Genomic DNA, 20,688 nt, shown 5'->3' on the forward strand with positions numbered 1-20,688 from the left:
TTTTGACTTCTTCCTTTTGCATATTGACATATCCTACATATTTCAACAAATCTTCTTACATCTGCTTGCATGCGAGGCCAATAGTAGAATGCTTGTAACTATGCTAGAGTTTTATCTTGCCCAAAATGACCTACTAAGCCTCCACTATGTTTTTCTTTTAACAAATTTTCTCTCATCGAACATCTTGGAATGCATAATTGTCTTCCTTTGAACAAAAGTCCTTCCTGTATCATGTAATCTAACCATGGAGTTCTATCTCTACTTACAGGATTTTCACAAGCTGCATAAGCTTCTTTGAAATCTGGATCATCTTTATACATATCTTTTAGCTCATCAAATCCTAAGACATTCACTTGGAATTCTTGCAAAATTAAGTTGATTCTGCTTAGTGCATCTACTACTTTATTTGAATGCCCACTTTTATGCTTGATAACAAATGTAAAATTTTGTAAGAATTCAATCCATTTAACATGTCTTTGACTCAATTTTGTTTGATTGTTGATATATTGTAAAGCATGATTATTTGTGTAAAGGATGAACTCTTTTGGCATAAGATAATGTCTCCATTTTTTAAAAGGTTGTATGATGGCATAGAATTCTTTATCATAAGAGTATTTTTGCTTGGCTTCATTGTAGTAGGAAACTGGTCTTCCCTCTTGACTTAGAATAGCTCCTATTGCAATTCCACTGTTGTCAGTCTCAACCTGAAACAACTTGTTGAAATATGGCAATGCTAAAATAGGTTGTTCTGTAATTTTTTCTTTAATAATTTGAAACTTTTATTAGCTGATTTTGTCCAATGGAATGGTTGATTTCTTTTTTTAATGATTTCTTCAGTTGGAGCACATATATCACTGAAAGTTTTGATAAATTTTCTATAAAAACTTGCCAATCCATGAAAACTTTTGAACCTTGAAATGTTTCTTGGGGTTGGCCAATTGATATTGCTGTCACTTTCTCCTGATCCATATTTAAGCCTTCTTTTTAAATCATAAAACCCAATTAGAATAATTTTGTTTTCATGAAACTGCACTTCTTTAAATTGATTAACAATTTTTCTTGTTGTAACTTCTTCAAGACCACCTTAATATATCTCAAGTGCTCTTCTTTTGACTCACTGTAAATTAGGATATCATCAAGATAAAATATAACAAATTTTCCAATGAATTCATTTAAGACATCGTTCGTTAACCTCATAAAGGTATTGGGAGCATTGGTAAGTTCGAAAGGCATTACCAACCATTCATATAAGCCATTATTAGTTTTAAGTGATGCTTTCCATTCGTCACCTTCTCTGATTTCGATCTAATGATATCCGCTTTTTAAATCTATTTTAGAAAAATATGCAACACCACTTAAACAACCTATGAGATCATCAATACGAGACAATGGAAACCTGTCCCTGATTTTGATTTTGTTGATTGCATGAGAGTCTATTCACTTTCTTCATCCGCCATCCTTTGGAGTTAACATTGTTGGAACAACACACAGACTTAAGATTTCTCGGATGACCCCCTCCTCATCCAACAATTCCTGCACTTGATTTTTAATCTCTTCATTCTCCCTTGGAGTCATTCTGTAGGTTGCTTTGTTTTGAAGGCTAGCACTTGGAATGAGATCAATATGATGGCTAATACTTCTAATGGGAGGCAGCTTATCAGGCAAGTCGTCCACTACAATATCAATGAATTCATTCAACATATTTTTAATATCTTCTGGAAGATAATTAATATTTGTGCTTGTGAGGACTACCTTTGGCTTACCGATCAAATCAAAATTTATCTCCTCATATTTGATTTCTTGAAGGAACTCTTTTCCACTAAGTAACATTACCTTGGATTGGTCTTCTTTTGGTGCTTTTTCATCCTTCAAAGGCAAGAGTACATGCTTTTCTTCGTCCTTTTCAAAAGTATAGGTGTTGCTCTTTCCATCGTGTATGGCTTTCCTGTCATATTGCCAAGGTCTTCCAAGAAGAATATGACACACATCCATAGGCATAACATCACAAATAACTTTATCTTTATAGCATCTTATCTAAAACTCCACTTCACATTGCTCATTAACTAGTATCTGATGTCCCTTTTGCATCCACGAGACTTTGTAGGGAGTAGGATGTTTAGTTTTCCTTAAATTTAACTTTTCTACCATTTCTGTGGATACTAGATTATCAGTGCTTTGACTATCAATAATGTTTTTACAACATTTTCCTCCTGATTTACAGACAATTTTGAACAATGTTTTCCTTTGTGTAGGTTTCTTTACTTCTTTAGGAGACTTTAATAAAGTTCTTTTCATCATTAAGGATTCACCAGTTTCAGGTGCATTTTCATGTGTAGAGGATTGTACACTTTCTGTATCAGTTTGTGCCATATGTATGCTACCCTGACTAGAAGATCTTTTTGGACATTCATTAGATTTATGGCCAACTTTATTACATGTATAACATCTTACCACAAAAGATCTACCTCTAACTCTTTGATATGCTTTATGTCCTTTGAAATCTCCTTTTGATGATGATTTTCCCTGATGTGAACTGCCTTCTTCTTTTTGAATGGGAAATCTTCCTCTGGAATACCCTCTGCTTGATGGTCCTCTGCTTGATTCTCGTTACTGTACTTTGTCCCCTTCCTCTCTTACTTTGCTTCCTTGTCAGTTTCTCTCCTATCTTAAGGGCTGTTTACTAAGCTTTTTCAACATTTTTTAAAGACAAAATATCCAATTCATCTTGTATTTCAAATCTTAGGCCATTAATATATCTAGCTAGATTTTCATCATCTACTTCCACATGACAAGACCTTATACTTAATGCATAAAATTCTTTTGTATATTCTTTTACAAACATGGATCTGCTTAAGATATTGCATCTATTGAAAAACATTTCACTGATAGTCTCGAGGAAGAAATTTACCTTTGAGCTTAGCTACCATCCGATCCCAACTATTGATCTTTGTTTGCTTTTACTTCTCCGCTCAGCGTGTACACTGTCTCACCATAGTGCAACATGTCATTTTAATCTGGTCACCACGAACGTGACTTTCTTATCTTCAACTACATTTTCATAGTCAGAATATTTATCCTGGCGCTAATCCGGTCGATCAGTTCTTCAAGATTTAAGCTTCCTTCGTACATAGACACTTCCAATCTCATCATGCTGTTTAATCCCATGATCATCTTGACCATTTTCTCTAATGAATTTTCTTCTTGAACTTCAACTTCTTCTTCTTATGTTTCTTCTGCTTCGCTGATATCGCTAGTGTCGATGTCTCTTCTGCGTGTTGTCTCCAATGCATCTAATCTCATTCGATTATGTGTTACTTCATCGAATAAGACTTGGTTGGTAGCTGGTCTTCCTCGACCAATTCCAGCTCCCCTGGCTCCTCTAGCTCGATGTGCCATCTTTACTAACAACTATTATTAATTATTATTCATTTTCTTCTTTTTTAACACCTTAAATATTGGCAAAATATTATGCATCCACTTTACATTTACATATGAATTATTTAACATATGCGCTCAATAAAAATATATATATATATATATATATATATATATATAAATTCCAAAAGTGTTTTCCTTCACCTTCCGCTTATTATATTAACTAATTTATAACATGAGTCCACTCATTCTCTCTCATGGAAACACTCATATATATTCATATGAAGTGTATGACTTCATTAAAGTGCATTCACATAAATTCTGAGACTTTAGCCACCATTCTTCAATATAAGTTACACGCTTGATGGTATTCACTACACACTTGGTCTCATCGAATTTTCAATCAATGTGCACAATTACTTTCCAATAGACACCGAACTTAATTATTATTGTATTTGTTTTATCATACGAGCTTCAACGTTGTCTTCCGCCAATCACAACGCAGGTAACTACTCTTACTACTTCACAACCTCGCTCACCTTTAACACTCCTGGTTCAACATTCCTTGCGCAATCTAGCAATTTGATTTCTCGGAACAACAATTCAAAACTCCACCCAATTTGGCTTTACTTCAGGTTCGCCACTCAACTTCGCTTTAATGCAGATAATCCGTCAAGGGTTAGCTCCACGATGTCTCTTCATGGGTTACACTCCTTGACATATGCTGCACATGCTACAGTTTCATGTTTACACGGTTTCACACTAATCTCTGCAACATGGCCTTGATGATGATCTCTTGATCACGCAGTCTCCACACTCTTTCAATTCGACTCCATCACAATGGCTTCTCCATTTGTACATGTTTCAATACCATTCTTATGCTTCACAGATAACTCGACGCATCCATACAGCTTGGGCATTAATAATTATTCACTCAACACATAGTTCTATGACTTTGATACCAAAATATGACACCGAGTAAGAGGAATAAATTAACAAACAAAAAATTCATTGAATTAATTTCTCTCAAAACTTGGGTTTGCAAATGAATTACATGGCTATTTATTCTGATGGGGGAAACACTCAAATTCCTCAAAGAGATAACTCCTTACTAGATATTTGGAGGAAGTTGAGAGAAATCCTCTCAACTAATAGGAATTTATCCTAACTACTTAATCTCTAGCAAATTCTAGAAATCTTCATTAAATCTAGAATTTATCTAAGATTCTCCAAATTAAATAAATAAGTACAAAATAGGAGATGCTCTTGCATCACACATTCTTTTAGCTGCATCAACCTCCTAGGCAACATCTCCCCCAAACAGGTGGACAAGGGGAAAGGAATATCAGTGCCTTGTGGATCCATAGAGGGAAGATGATGAAATAGGGCTTGAATATGTGGGGGGGAGTGCAAAATGTGAAATGGGAAATTGAGACTACACTACTATGTTAGTTTTGGTAGCATCGGAAGTGATCTAGTCTTGAAATTTGGTGGAGAGGCTAAGGCACATGAGTTTTAAAGAACCCAGAAACTGTTTGGTGAAATTCCACCCAGATTCTATTTTATTAAAACAATTAATATTTTTAATGGGGTTCCTAAGTCTGAACTTAGGAAAATTAAAGTATTAATGGTTTTTAATCAAAATATGGTTAAGAATGATCTAGAAGGCGGATCAAGTCAAATTTTAATCTTTAGCCATTGATTAGATACTTAATCTCGGTTGTTGAAGTCTCAACGAAAAAAGTATAAGGAGGAGGCTTGGGGTTCAGTTAGAGACACATAGAGAGTTGATCACTCAATTTGCTTTACCTAGGGCAGGGTTTGGTAAGGAATTTGAACCAATGATCAAGCAGTGAGGATCAGAGGCAGTACTGAAAGGAAGTGATTTCCAGTTCTAATGAATATACGGTAGAGAGGACAATGAAGAGGAATAGAGCCAGAGCTGAGACAATGAGGGACAGTGCAGTAGCTGGAGGAGATTGACACAGAGGGACAACGCAAAAACTGGAAAAGGTTGATGCAAAAGTGTTGGGGGATAAGCAAAGATCAGTGCCAGTAATTACTATGGGTGATTGGCAGGAGAAATCTCGATTTCAAAGCAACAAAAGTAGCAACAACCTAGGTTGACGTAGTCAGAGGGAGTCTCCACGCAGAAGTCACACAGAGGCTGCGTAGGCTCACGCAAAGACTGCGCAGTGGGTCATCCAGGAGCTGGGGACAGGATAAAATCTCTAGAATCAGTGTGAGAAAATTCTCAGTTATCTTCTTTGAGTGGATTTCCATTTTCTCTGGGGCATCCAGATTGTATTCAGATATTTACTGCCAATAATAGAAACCCTCAGATCTGCTGCACCAGTTTTCCCACATTGGGTTTTTCCGGGGATGATTGTCCAAAAACAAGTGTGTCAATGTGATTGTTCATATGTTGATGTTTCTCTTGCTTTTTAATTTTCAGTTCTTAATTTGTGAAGTCCACGGCTGAATTTATTTTGATATTTACTAAAGCATTGGTGAATAACTTATTGTAAATAAGTAGGAGAAATAAATCAATTACTGAAGCAAATTTTCACATACCAAAATCTAGGTTTCCCAAGTAGTGCTATTCCTGAAGCTATAAGCCAATAGGAAAGATCCCACGAAACTAGGATCGAGAATTAACCCCCCCCATTTAAGGTGAGAGAACAAAGCTACAGTCAAAACCCTTCCTTCTTACAAGTCACCTAATAATCCATGCCCAAAGTTCCCAAGGAAAAACAAGCATAAGCACCCGATTGCACAATGAAAAACATACCTTTAGGATTGGATTTCCCACCTTCAAACATATGCTCTCGACAAATGGGAGAGGCGACATATGATTGGCTCAGGGAGCGGAGATCAAATGACACAATTCAATGGCTACACTGGTGGTTGTCAGGGGCCGATTGCTGCCGGCTCAAGACAAATCTATGAGAAAAATCCTGCTATGGGGTCACCCACTTTTGCTGGGTAATAGGACCCTTGCCAATGTTTTCCTGATCTCAATGTTTGAAACATTGATTCTAACTGTGGCTTTTAGACATGACAAGGGGATAGCAAGTTTAGCCCATGAAAATGAAACTATGCAGTTCGTTGTTTGATTTCCTAGGTTCGGTTGTGGTTGGTGATGCTCCATATCTAGTGTGTAATGTTCTCAATCAATCTTAATACACTAAGATGACTTAAAGGACTAACCTTGGATGGGCTTAGCAAAAGTTTAAGTAATCCCTCATGCAAACATGGCATTCATTCCTGGATGTTGGAAATGTTAAGAGTTGAGCACGAGCATAAACAAGACAAAATATGGAGAAAAAAAGATTAAGTCATCTTCAACACATTGTATTGATCTCAAGATATGAATTTATAGTACATGAATTTAACAATTCTAGATCTGGATCTCACTGACAATCCATCAATGGATTGTGACAACACTTCATCAAAGATAAGGATTAACAATTTGTATCAATGTGCTCATAGGCATTGTGATATTCTAGGGACTCACAGTATAACATTCCCCTCCACAATCAGAAGTCTGAATAAGTGTACAAATAGCTTGTATCATCTTCAATTTTAAACCATTGAACTGAGATTTGATGAAGATATGCTTGAAAAGATGCCAATATGTGGAAGTGAATAGCTGCCATGTTTGAACATTCCTATTCTTCATGACAAGAAGATTTGAGCAAGGAGAGACTTCCACCTACAGTATTAACAAGTCATATCAATGTGGTCATGGACTTTGTGATTGTACAGGGACTTACAGTATAACACAAACCGCCCCGCCCCTCAATCACAAAGTCTGAATAAGTGTACCAGTTGTTTGTATCATCTTCAATCTGAAACTACTTAACTGAGCTTCGATGAAGATATGCCTGAAAAAATGTCAATATCTGGATTCATAGTATAACAGAAAGTATCAAATGGTGAAAAAATCTTGTCCTTAACTTTTTCTTTTTGAGCTCAGCAAATCTTTTACTGTCTCCCGTCCCATTTAGGTAACCCCTTTGTAAACAAATGAATTTAAAGTTTATATATGCATGTGAGCAGGAACATAACAAAAGCTAACATGTATATGGCAGATTCATTCTGCCATCATCCATTATACATTTTTTACAGATCTATCTTTTGACATACCAACTGATTTGACATGCTCATACTCTCATTTCATGCACTGATTGTCTTTGTTGCATCTTCTTTGCACAAACAGGTATGATATATGAAGAGAAATGCAGTGACACAAGACTTGAAACTGCCGGAGATTGCTTTGCAGAAGCAAAATGCTGGCATAGTGCTGCTGGTGCATATGCCAGAGCTAATTGCGTGTCCAAATGCCTAGACGCATGTTTAAAGGGGAAATTATTTGTGATAGGATTGGAATTTATTGAAGTATGGAAGAAACACAGCTGTAGTACTAACTGCGAAAGATGTCATGGGTGTGAAACGGTAGAAATTGAAACTGACTATCTTAAGAAATGTGCAACATATTATCATCAGAAAAAAGACACCAAGTCTATGATGAAATTTGTGAATGCTCTTCCATCACTTGATATAATTAGATCCTTTCTCTTCAGGAGAGATTACTTTGAGGAACTTCTGGGGGTTGAAGAGGCAGCTGGGAACTTTGAAAAAGCTGCGGACATTGCAGAATTGAAAGGTGATTTGTTACTTGAGGCAGACATGCGTGAAAAAGCGGGACAATATGTGCTAGCCATCAAATCTATTTTATTTCACGTGCAATTGAATTCCTTCTGGGGAACAGGAAATAAAGGGTGGCCACTAAAGGAGTTCCCTGAAAAGAATCAACTATTAAAGAAAATAAATGACATAGCAAAAAAAGATCAAACCTATGCATATGAATCCCTTCAGTGTGAGGCGTCAATACTTTCAAATGAGTTATACAGCCTTCCTGATTTAACAGAACATATGCTTCACGCAAAGAAAATAGGAAATACCAGGCTTGAGATTTTCTCTCTCCGTAAAGTTCTGGATGCACACCTTAACTCAGATTTGAAATTATTTCAGCTTGGCCAAGAAATGAGTTTAGTCAGGCTGGATGATTATTACAGAATGCTGCTGGAGAATAAAATTTCTCCCACAACACTGTTCTTTCTTTGGGATGAATGGAAGGATAAATTGTTATCCTCAGTTAATGCTCTTTCAAGATATGAAAAACGACGGGAAACAGAGCAAGATATTTGCTACTTCGAGTATGCTCTTGAATTCTTTGGTGTCAGAAAGGATAAAAATGATCGATTTTGTAATGCATTTAATAGTAAAGCTTTCTGGCTCAAGGGTATTAATGTTGAATTTCTGCAAAGACGAGGAAATACCACGCAAATCAGCATTCAAAATTTTTTTATGTTTGCAAAGCGGTTCTTGACAATGGACCTCCATTCTGTAGGAAAATATGTTATTGAAAAACTGGAAAATCTCTATTCTTTATGCGTGCAACAAAACTGTATTCTTCCTATACAAGGAGCTCTGTTAGTTCAGATGTATATGGTTTCAGAATCCCTGAAAAATATGGAGCACTTGACTGGACAGTCTGGGTTACAGCAGGTTGCAAAGTTTGGAGTGGTGACAATCTGTAAAGAACATTTTTTTGATGTGTTTTTCCCACCAAAACATCAAGATCAAAACATGAAAGAATTTGTCAGTCTGCGTGAAGATGCAGCAAGTATTTTGATTCTTCAAGACATCACAAGTGACATTGTGTGCAATATGAAAGGGTCCATAACTCTTGGCCAGATTGGAAGATTGCAAGTACTACTTCCTTTTTTACCTAAGGATTTGGGTACGGAGTATGGAAAGAAAATTATCTACCAATGCCTCACCTACAAAAAGTATTGGAGTGATCAACTACTCTGGCTAGACATGGACACATTTCCAGAAATCAGTTTGCAGGATAAAAGAATGCATCTGGTAGAAAGCTTTGCAGAAGCATTATCTTCTACATTTGGCAACTGGGAGAAGATTGATTATATTTCTCCACATCTTTTCCTCGTTCTTCTTGACAAGCTCTTCTTCCTTGCATCCTCACGTGAACAGCTCTTCACAGGCCTGTTTCTGCCAAGGTCTTTCTTTATTGAATTCATGACTGGCAGACAGGGGGAATTCTCCTGCACGTGGTTGCTTCAATCACAAAAGCAGTTGAGATGTAAAGGAAGTTGTGAAAAAATTTATGGTCTGTTGTGTCATATAATTCATCACCTGTTATTTCATAAAGATGGAACAGTTGAATGGATTAAAGCTGCAAATATTGACAGCGGAGAGTATCTTCCTGAGCTTATATTGCATTTGATCATTATGCTTTGCTTGATATGCATCAACTCTGCAGGGAATCAACAATATTATATCCAATTACTTTTCCAAACCTTCCAAGATAGTCAGATTACAAAGAATTTGCCACCCAAATTCAGAAAAGAGCTGTTGCAACTTTTGGGAAAGTGCTCTTCCAGCAGAAAAGCATTCTTAATTAACCTTTCTAAAACAATGAGAGGTATTGACAACCCTTTGGTGATGATTAATTTGGACAAATCTCATGAGTATGTTGATAATAATGGAGATATAATAATTCTGACAGAGGATAGCCTTGTATGTAAGGAATCTGTCCTGCGAGCTGTCCTTCAGGAAAAAGATGTGTATGTTGGGAATGAAAGAAATGAGGATACTAAGAACAGTGATCTTTTCAAACATATTGAAAAGGACTCATCCTCATCAACTATTAAAATTCCCATAGGTAATATGGGGCATGTTCATGAATCTGTTGCAGCCAAAGAAGCACATGATTATATAACAGATAATACTGAGCTCCCCATACAAAATAAAGGAAAGGAGGGTGTTTCTCTTGCAGCCTCGTCAAAAACTGGGGAGGCTAAGGAACGAGAAATGGTTGATTATGTCAGAACAGAGATGAATTCTACAAGTGACAATATCTTGGTTCCTTTGTTTGAAGATGATGAACCAACTCGTAAATTGAAAGTAAATGGGCATCATGTACCATGGTTTGTTGTAAGAAGGATGAAAAGGTGGCTGTATTTTGCTCGGGAAAAACTTGAAGAGCAAATACCTCTAAAGGATAAATACAGTGAGGAAGCTCTAAAAGTTTTCAAAGGAAAGGAAAGTCAGTCTTACATGGAGAATTTTATTTCAAAAGCTTGCCCATTGAAGGTATGGAAAGCACATGGCATTGTATTGTGAGTTTGAATCTTTTCTTTGACTAAACTCTGGACATTATCGATGTTTTAGACATGATTCAGCATGACATTTGATACTACAATTTCACAATAGTTGATAATTTCTTTTAATCCATTAAAATCGCGAATGGAACAAACACGATATAACTATTTTAGGTATATTAAAGCTTTTGTCTGCTGCAGGCAGAAGTTGATGAACACATGGACCTAATAATCACCACATTGCCAAAGGTTCAGCAGGAACATATTCGCGTCAGTCTGGACATTGATATCTTGCATGATACACATGAGGAATTACAAAAATTATCTGAACTTCTTGACCCAAGGTCAGTTAATAATACTGTTTATATGCATAAGTTCTATCAGACTGTAATTTGCTTTAAATGCAATAATAAACATGGGAGACAGAAACCACGTGATTAATAGCAAAGTCTCTTATTTTAGATGATTTGAATTTTTAATTTACAGGTCTATGGTCTAGAATACTTTAGATATGTTATCCTTTTTCTATCCCCTATTTGCAAGCAAGATTGACTGAGCTTTCCAGTCAGAAATGACTTTCTCTATCTGTGGAGTGTCAATAAATTGCTATTCTAGCAGGATAGCAAGATCCGTGTATACTACAACCATCAGCTCCCTAGTTGACACTGAGATAGTGTTGGCCTCTGAACATGGTAACTGTTTTGTGGATCAATATTGTCTTTGTTTCTCAGTTCATTTTAGTGGTGTGTGTTGTCACCCAAATTGTACAGGTGAATGCGACAACGACTCAGGGTAGGGGCTATCACTCTGATCTCTGCCCTCTCCATTCTAGCTGTCCCCCTACAACAGGATATGGGGGTTAGTTCCTATGAAGTGTGAGGATGAAAGGGTTATGAGGAACCAAAAAGCTCGGGAGACACAACTGAATGGCCTAGAAACTTGGTTAATGATTATTAGCAAGTTTAATTATTAGCACGATTTAATTTAATTCGATTATTGAGAGACCAGTGCCTTATGGAGTCAAATCACTTGCGAAATGTAAATTAACTACCAAGTTACCAGATGAACAGTGGTTGCTTAGAATGCACACTATCCTATATGCCATGTGACACGTAAACTAAGTGAATTGTAAACTCTTGGTCAATTTTAGATTAGATGCCTATCTAAGTGAATCCCTTCTCTCAGTTGTTTTGAAGTTAGTATCAAGTGTAAGTTGTGGAGAGAAACCCAGGAGAGTATAGCAAAGACCATATTAACGATACCTCCCCTGGATTTCTAACCCCCTGAATGCCTCCGATGCTGCAGAGATCATGGCTCTGATCATTGCAAGGTCACCGTGTTAACCACAAGTGAAGGTTTAGTTTTGACAAGTTAGATGAGAAAAGTGGGTCCTATCATCTTTCAACCAAGCTTATGCTTGGAGGTAAATTAATTAATGCACTACTACTCCTAGAATGCAAGTGTGAAATGAGTGATTAGCTTTAGGTGAGATCGTTGAATACTTTAAGTACTTTAAGACAAATTATCCCAAAAATATTTGATTTAGAGCAATGAAAGGAAAGGTACTTAACAATTACAAGGACAATCTTCACCAAAAGTATTGCTCAATGAACCAATTAGATGGTGCCATAAAATGTTGTATAAGACAATTTCAAGGTTAGAAACCTCACGATGGACAGTTACTCCTCATAAAAATAACAATAAGCACCAAGTCCAATGTCTTTCTTAACAATGTTGATGTGCCAATTAGATAAATGCCAATCTCTTAACAAGATACCAACAATTAGCAATTCTTAAGATCGCTTAGATGACTTCAAGAATAATTATCACAATATAGGATCACTTAAGTTTTTCAAGAGTTATGATATTGCAAGATTATGAATCTTAGATGTGAAGCTCACTTGCAAAACAATATGTTATAGTACTTTTTACAAAAGGTAAACTCACAAGATGTTAAATTGGAAACTAGGGCCAAACTCCATGTGGGTCAACTTATTTATGGCAGCTGATATTTTTATTGGATCCCTCTCGTCGAGAGGTGTAGGATTGATCGAAAGATCATCTGATTCCAATAAGTATTTATGGAGTTATGAATTTATTTGTATTATAAGACTAATTGTCAAGTCGACCTGCATCTTATGTAGGCTCGGAAGCCCAATAGTCATGTCCATTCATCATCCATGTTTTTAGTATAAATCAATGTTACCAGACACGGAATCGGCAATAAATCGGCGAGGCAAAAGAGCGAAGAGTTTTAATCGGATCGGGAAAAAATCGGGAAATTCATTAAATAAAAATAATTCAAACACTCCAACATTTTGATTTTTTAAATTTCCTTTAACCAAATGCCACCCCGAATCCACGTTCTAAACCAAATTAATTTAATTTATTGCATCAATAAACAACGAGATACATTAATGAATAGCTAACACAACCAGTAAACAACGCGATACATTAATGAATCCTATAGTGAGGCGAGCACGTGGAATTTAGTTCGTTGAACGTTCCAAGGAACAACACCTGCCCACTGTAGAGTGGGTAAAGAGCACACAGGAACGCAAAGTAAAAAGGGAAAATGCCGCGGTATTTTTAACTCCAATACAAGCAAAGAAACAGACCGGAGCACACAGAATCTACATTATTTTTATCCCTCGCTTCCCCGCCTTTCGATTTCATGGCTTGCAGTATTTTCCGCTGCTATGGGCGGCCATAGGTTTTTTTTCCCTTTTCAGATATCTTCCATTGAATTATTTCATAGCCTCGGGATTCATCATAATGGCTCGGACTGCGAAAATTAGTTCAGCCCAGCGATAACTATGCTCAACTATTTATCCTGAATGCCGGCTTTATTGATTCTTCAGAATTTCTCCGTTATTTCTTCTTGTGCAGTGCCCTCCGGGACTGATAATGGCAACAAGTTTTCGAGTTTCATTTGTTAGTCTGGTCGATTAATTGCGTAATATGATGGATCAGAAAGACGGATATCTAAATAATTCCACTCCCACAAACCTCCATTCAGATAATCCCCTGAATCTTGAATTGTCCTTCGCGTCATCGGGAAATTCATTAAATAAAATCGACAGGGACTGTGCTCACTGCTTCGTCGTTCGAATGCGGCTTCGTCGTTCGAATGCGGGAATGTTATAAACAATTCATCACCGTTAAACAGTTAAACAATTCACCGATGCGGGAATGTTATAAACGCAAACGCGGCAAACCGGAACCGACGTCGAACGGCGAAAACCCTATTGAATTTGGCGGGACTCGTTAAAAACGGCAAAAATCGCAAAAATCGCGAGTCAAACTCGCGTTGACCACGAGTTAAACTCGGTCAACGCGAGTTGACTCGCCCAGATTCGAAACGGAACTTTTTGCCACTGATCAGACTTGCACTCGCGATTAATCGCCGGAATCGGCGATTCCTGTTTCATTGGTATAAATAGAAGGAGACTTTAAGTCATTCTTCACACTTACTCTCTTGTGATCTCTCTTCATCTTGTTTTGGGTTTGATGGAGAAAAGATCCAAAAGAGGATGCCCTAATTAAGCCACGTGATACGCTATTCTTTGAGGAGGTTATGCGCTGGTCATATAACACATGGAGAGCACTCATACGCTAAAGCTCCACACGCAGTCAAGGGATAAACGTCAGCAGTGGAACGCAGTCACATATAAATGGAACGCAGTCACATGGTTATATACACAGCAACTTCATGAATACATATATGCACAACGCAGGTGGATACGCAACAACTCAATGAAATATACACGCACAGTAAAACACGCAGGTGGACACGCAGCAACTTCATGAATGATTATACTATGGGCATACATGCTGTTATGAATAATGCAGACATGGCATTATGGTGAATGCAGACATTAGTATAATGCAGTCATGCTACTATGAATAGCCATGCATATATACGCTGTTGAATAAACGCAGCTATGGTAATGAATACACGCTGGACAGTCATGGCAATGAATACACACTGGGCAGTGAAGGTTATATACACGCTGGGCATATACGCTGTTCATTATGGAGCATATACGCTGCCCAATGTTATATATATACATGTTCACATGAAGCATAACTCGGGTATTCGCCTTGAGTTGAGTAGCCGCAATACTATGAGGGGTAGCCGCAGCAATATGATGAAACCCTATACACTGGTCTAGGATGCCACAGTCACACAGGAAGTATATACGCACTTCATGATACAGTCACGCAGGTGGATTCTGGATATACAGTCACGCAGGTGGAATCATACGCAGCAAAATTCATGAATATATAAACGCACAGGATTCATGGATATATATACACGCAGGAGGAATCATACGCAACAACTTCATGATAAAGGGTCTATACGCACCTTGAAGAATCACACACGCTGTTCATACGCTGTCATGGTAACTACATGATACACTGGTTCATGGAGAAACCCTATACACTGTAATAGAGACCTGTAAACGCTGTAATGGAAAACTGTTAACACATGGAGACCTGTTAACGCAGAAAGAAGGATAGTTTAAGAAGTCTGCCGAATAGGATCTATAGCCTAGCTGCTTTGCTACGCTGCAAGCCATAGCAAGCAGCTAAGGCCTATATTAACATAAGCAAATTGCTGCAGCATGATGAAGCAATGAGAAGGCAGAGGCAACAACATGATGGGCAACACTGTGAGATCATGTGCATGGGCAGCACAATGATACATGGAGCAGAGGCAGCAGCATGATGATGATGCACATTAGTTTGAGCAGCATAATGATGGATAAGATCATGAACATGGGCAGCATGATGATAATCATGATTAGTGTAGCATGGTGCAGTATGCAGTAGTGTAGCTAGAGGACCAGATGCAACACGATGATCGGTGAAGGAGTCACCTTGGAGAATCAATTGAAGTAGAATGTCTTCAACTGATCTCATTGTTATAGGAGATGATCTGTGCTCAAATCTAGATAAGTCAAAGTGTTGACCTCTGTTGTAAATGTACTATCTCTCTCTCTCTTTCTCTGTTGAACTTTGAAGAACATAAAAGAAGAATTGATCAAGGGTTTCCTCACACATTGTGGGGTTTGTCCCTGGCTAGTGCCACATTGTGTCCTCTTGTATTGGCATGTCTTCTGCGATTTATATTTATGTTCTATCTGCAGTTTATCTTAATGCTAATGTGATTGCTAACTGTGAAAATTTAAATAAATTGCTCTAGCATAGAACATACTTAAAACTAACACAAGAAATGCAAATTGTGACAATAGCAATGTAACCATTTAACCAATAGTTAATGATAGCAATGACCAGCAATAATATTAGTACTCCTTTTGAAACCAATGTTACAAGAAATCTAACAAAATACTAGTGTATTTCAATGTCAATGAAACAAAACTAACTTGATAACCAATGAGATGTAAGGATGCTTGCAAATAGAAACACTTGGCAACTTATACTCAATGATATTATTCTTTACTTGATGCTTATGATATTAAAAGAGCAAGAACAAACTTATGAGTGCAGCAAGCTTATCTTATGTTAAGAATGCCAATTCAATCCAAGTGATTATCTTTTAGAACATTTATCTTCTTGTTGACAGTATTGATTTAATGAGAGCACATATATCTTACCAATTAGATGAGATTACTAACAGTGAGATGCTTATGTATGCAAGAGTGCATTTGATGAATGAAAGAGCTAGTACGAGGTAGCAAGGAAGTCTAGAAGCCAATGATCACAACAGTAAGAGAAACAACCAAATCAACAACAAGACAATTGCCAAAGATGCAAGGGATGCAAACAGTGAATGCCCGAAAACAATGCTCACAACAGTAAGAGAAACAATCGAATCAAGAACAAGATAATTGCTAAAGATGCAAGGGATGCAAACAGTAAATGCCCAATGAGATAAGATGATTGCAAATTGCCCTTTTATACCACTGTTATGTTTATGATCAGACCTTATAGTGCTTATATCAGACCTCTAGTTAGTGTAGCTGTCCTCAAAAAATTAGTGAGATATCAAGCAATGAATAAGCCCAACAATGCAAATGATTTTCTAACGAGATGAGATGATTATTGATTACCCTTTATGCCATTGTTATGAGTTTAATGCTACTGCAAACAGTGTATCACGAGGCTGCAAATGAAACAGTGATGAGAAGAGAGGGTAAGGAGGCAAATCTCTAGGCCTTATGGCCCTTTTTGGTGACTAGTTTGATTGCTAGAGATCCTCCAAAGAGTCTATCTACCTGCAACCACAATGTTAGCTCCAAAAAAATCACTACAAAACAAAATGTTAGTGCAAAATTGTAAATACTAATGCAAACCGAGTGATGGCAACACTATGACTGAATGAGGGCTAGAGGAAGGCTAAGAAGGGCAGCGATGAGGCTAGAAGGCTAAGGAAATTCCTCGGCCTAAGGAAAATGAGGCCACAAATGAGAGGGAGAGGGCCTTAAAGGCCTGCGGTAGGGAAGAGAAGGGCCAAGACTCAAGGGAATGAGGCCTTGAGGGCCTGCGGCTCTCCCAAAGAGAGGAAAGAGGTTGCAGAAAGGGTTAGTGAGGGCTAGGCTAGGCCTTAGAGGCCTAAAAAAAAATCGGACCACTGCAAAAACACAAAAAATGTTAGGAAAATACCAAAATTGATCTTGAAACCTCAAAACTTTACCACTTCAGGCCTGTCGCCCTCCTTCTTGGCTGCACGTTGAGCTTCAAGGGCCTTATGAGTCTAGATATAGGCCTCTAGGGCTTGGATCAACCCTTCCTTTGTGAAAAAAATTGACAAATAGGCTAGACGTCTTGCCTTGGAGGAGAAAAACCCTTGAAACCTTAGCATTAGGCTAATTCCTCCACAAAAATTTTCGATCTCCTTTGAGCCCTTGAGAAAATTTCTTGTCCAAATGAAGATAAAAATTCCCAAAACTCCAATATATACAAAATTAAAAAAAATCTCAAAACCCTAAGTACTATACAAAGTTTAAAGTTAAATACAACCATTAGAAAAATTATTGACAATATTTATAAAATAAAATTTTCCCTCATTACCATGTAAACTTTTTTATAGCATAAGAGCAATAAATTGAATAACAAAATTGAGATTTTGAGTAGATAATGTGGATGAATAATTTTGAAAAAAATTACTGGCCAAAACCCTCTTGCAAATTAATTAGTCAGAATGAAAGCCCAGAGCTCAAACAAGGTTAGTGCTTCCTCACAGTCCTTGAACTTGGAGTCCAAGGGATAGTGTACATGTAGATCTCTATTTAATCTTGAAGAATAATTGTTAGATCATGAGGTGAATCAGATCACCTAAGGTAAAGTTAAATGTACCAATAGAATGTTCTTATCACCGACAACTGAAATAATAATCATGAAATTTTAGCACAATATAGAGCATGAACAAATAAAATACTAGCACATACCACAAATAAGAAAATAGAATAATACCATGAATTGAAACGCCAAAGTCTTTTTATTATGACAAAAATAATTCCAACAGAGAAAGGCCCAACACCAACATTACAAAATTACATCATCTAGAGATTATCCAAAAGTACCTCATAGGAGCTCCATAGCTTCCTTATACAAAGAATGTGGGAGAAATAAACCCCTCCAAGTGGAAATGGCTTTTTGGCTTGATCTTTGTCAAAATAATATTGTCCGTCGAAAATAACTTGATAATCTTTTAATCTCCATCATTGATTTCTTATTTTTGAGGAAAAATTCGAATTTCCCTTCAAAACGATTTTTTATTAATCCAAAAATTAATATTTTGGACTAATTTCCTCAAACATTTGAATTTGACTTAACCACCAAGGTCCAAGGGGTCAAATTTTTTTAAAATATCCATTTTTTCTTTAATGGAAGACTTCCAAACAATAATTTCCTTCTAGCCCACAGTGCTTTTGATTATTTTCCTCTTGGAGAGAATTTAATTCTTCTCTAATTATTTTTTCGCTCAAAAATTAATTAATTTTTTGGCTTAGGATTTTTATTTAATTTTCCCAGAAAAAATAATTAATTGACTCTAGAGAGGATTAATTATTTTTTTAGCCTCAAATATTTTAGCCATGGTGTCTAACTATGAGTAACCATGCACTAAAATATTTTTTACATCAAGATACAATTTCAACTCTTGGAAGGGGAAAACACCTTTAAACATAGACCCTCAAGACATTACCCAATTATGTGACACAATATGATCTAGTATGAAACCAAGTGTGCTTATAATTAAATAATTTAGCCATGGTGTCTAATTAAGAGGAACCATGCACTAGAATTATTCTTAAACACACTTTGACATAGATTCGCTAAACACTGGGACTCACCTAAGATATTGCCAATGAATTCCACCCTAGTTTTCAAGTTACTACTGAAAGAAAAACTTTGGCGATTATCCATGTTTAAAAACACACATAATTCAGGGAGATTAAAAAACATCCTATGATGAAATCCTTTGACAAAAATCATAGGCTTACCTAGGTGTAATTACATGACTTTGAGGTCATACTAGCATCATTTACAATAAAATTTGTAGAAATTCGGTTTACAATCATATAACTGGAAGTTGAATGATGACATTGATTTGAAAAAAAATTGATTCGCTGCTTTGTGCTCTGTTTCTTGGACTGTTGACAAAGTGTGGCCGACAGTGTGTTATGGCATATTGGTACAAGGTAAAGGTTGTATGCTGACTTGTAGTGAACAAAATCATTGAATTCTAATTTTCTATTTTGCCAGGAAACGTGGGTTTGGGGACGGGGACGGGTGCATCAGTTTTTGAAATAGAGTGCGTGAGTTTGTCGAGGTATATTATAATTTATATATATAATATATAAATATTATATTTTATCAATTATAATATATGTGAATTTGTATATTTTTCAACTTTAAACAAGAAAACTAAAATATTTATGATTTAAACTTTAAATATTTAAACATGCACATCATTGAGCATTCAACGTTCATAATGAAATTTCAAAATTTCTAATTTGATATCAAAGTGCAAATTGGAGTTTACATATTAATAAGAATCATGATATATGTCCATTGTCATACTACATTGAAAATTTGCCTTGAGGCATCTCTAGGAAATTTATAATACTAAAATAAAAATAGCTAATAGTGAAAAATGGCTTCATCAACATCCATGTCATCGGCATCACTTAGATCTCCAGTTAGCATGCTCTCCAGATAGGAATCACTCTCATCTTGAGGCTCCTGCTTATTGATAGCAACTGGAGGTAGCTCAATAAGGCCATCTGGTTGTATCTCTTCGTCACACACATAACATCGTCTACGTATTGGTCCCATATCTTGAAAGGACCCTTCTTGTACCCAGGGTCTTTTCGAGATATGAGACGTAGTGTGCTATGAATGTACACTAAGTTCTCTGCCTTCTTTAAGTCCAATCTATTTCTCTTTACTGAATGGATAAAGGCATAAGTATTCCAATTCCTCTCGCAAGATGAAGAACCAACTACCTTGAATATTAGGGGAAGCCCATTAAATTAATTAAAAAATTTAAAATAAAAAACCAAAAGGAACCCCAAAGAACTCGATTTTGGGGTTCCAAGTACCCATCATTAGGGTTTTGTATCGGTCAAGACAAAAGAACCCAAATTTTTTTAATGGAGAACCCGGTTCTTATGGGTTCTTCTCAGAAGAACCCGTATCTGAATCCAGTACTTGGGGACGAGAACCCGGGACGGGTTTGAGAACCCCACCCCCCAGGGTCATGAACCCGTGCAACATAGCTAATTTTAGTTCTTCATGGCCTTAATAAGGTTTTGTTGTTCATCTATTGACAATTGTTTTAGCCATTGCTCAAACTTACATGCGATTCCACTATGTATGCCCTTATCATCCATCCTATCCCTTTTATTGATAAACCTCTGTTAACCATTAAATAAAACTCAGACAACTATTTGTACTTTGTTGGCCAAGCCAGAATTGCCCAATGTATCAACTATGATTCTATTAAAAAAATTAATTTGACTTTTGTTTAACAAGACTCAATCCATGATTACCTCCCTGATTTTCTTCTTCTCTCTTCTCTCTTATCTCAATGGCCATTGGACTTGGAACCTTTCACTTACATGATTTTGAACATCTTTTGTCTAGTGAT

The 20,688-nt window shown here is 36.7% G+C and overlaps 1 protein-coding gene across 1 annotated transcript in view; it reads left to right on the forward strand.

The window, feature by feature from the left end:
* The first annotated feature begins 7,597 nt into the window (after positions 1-7,597).
* LOC149214133 (uncharacterized) overlaps positions 7,598-20,688 on the forward strand; it is a 52,187-nt gene continuing 39,096 nt past the window's right edge. Inside the window, exons 1-2 of the mRNA XM_089392201.1 lie at positions 7,598-10,560; positions 10,770-10,912. Of these exons, the coding sequence (XP_089248327.1) occupies positions 7,600-10,560; positions 10,770-10,912 (3,104 nt within the window). The 5' untranslated portion in view covers positions 7,598-7,599. The remainder of the gene's footprint in view (positions 10,561-10,769; positions 10,913-20,688) is intronic.

The sequence above is a fragment of the Pinus tabuliformis genome, chromosome 1_1 (genome assembly GCF_031772625.1).
Source record: "Pinus tabuliformis cultivar Carrire ecotype Pingquan chromosome 1_1, CPIR1, whole genome shotgun sequence".
Taxonomy (NCBI): domain Eukaryota; kingdom Viridiplantae; phylum Streptophyta; class Pinopsida; order Pinales; family Pinaceae; genus Pinus; species Pinus tabuliformis.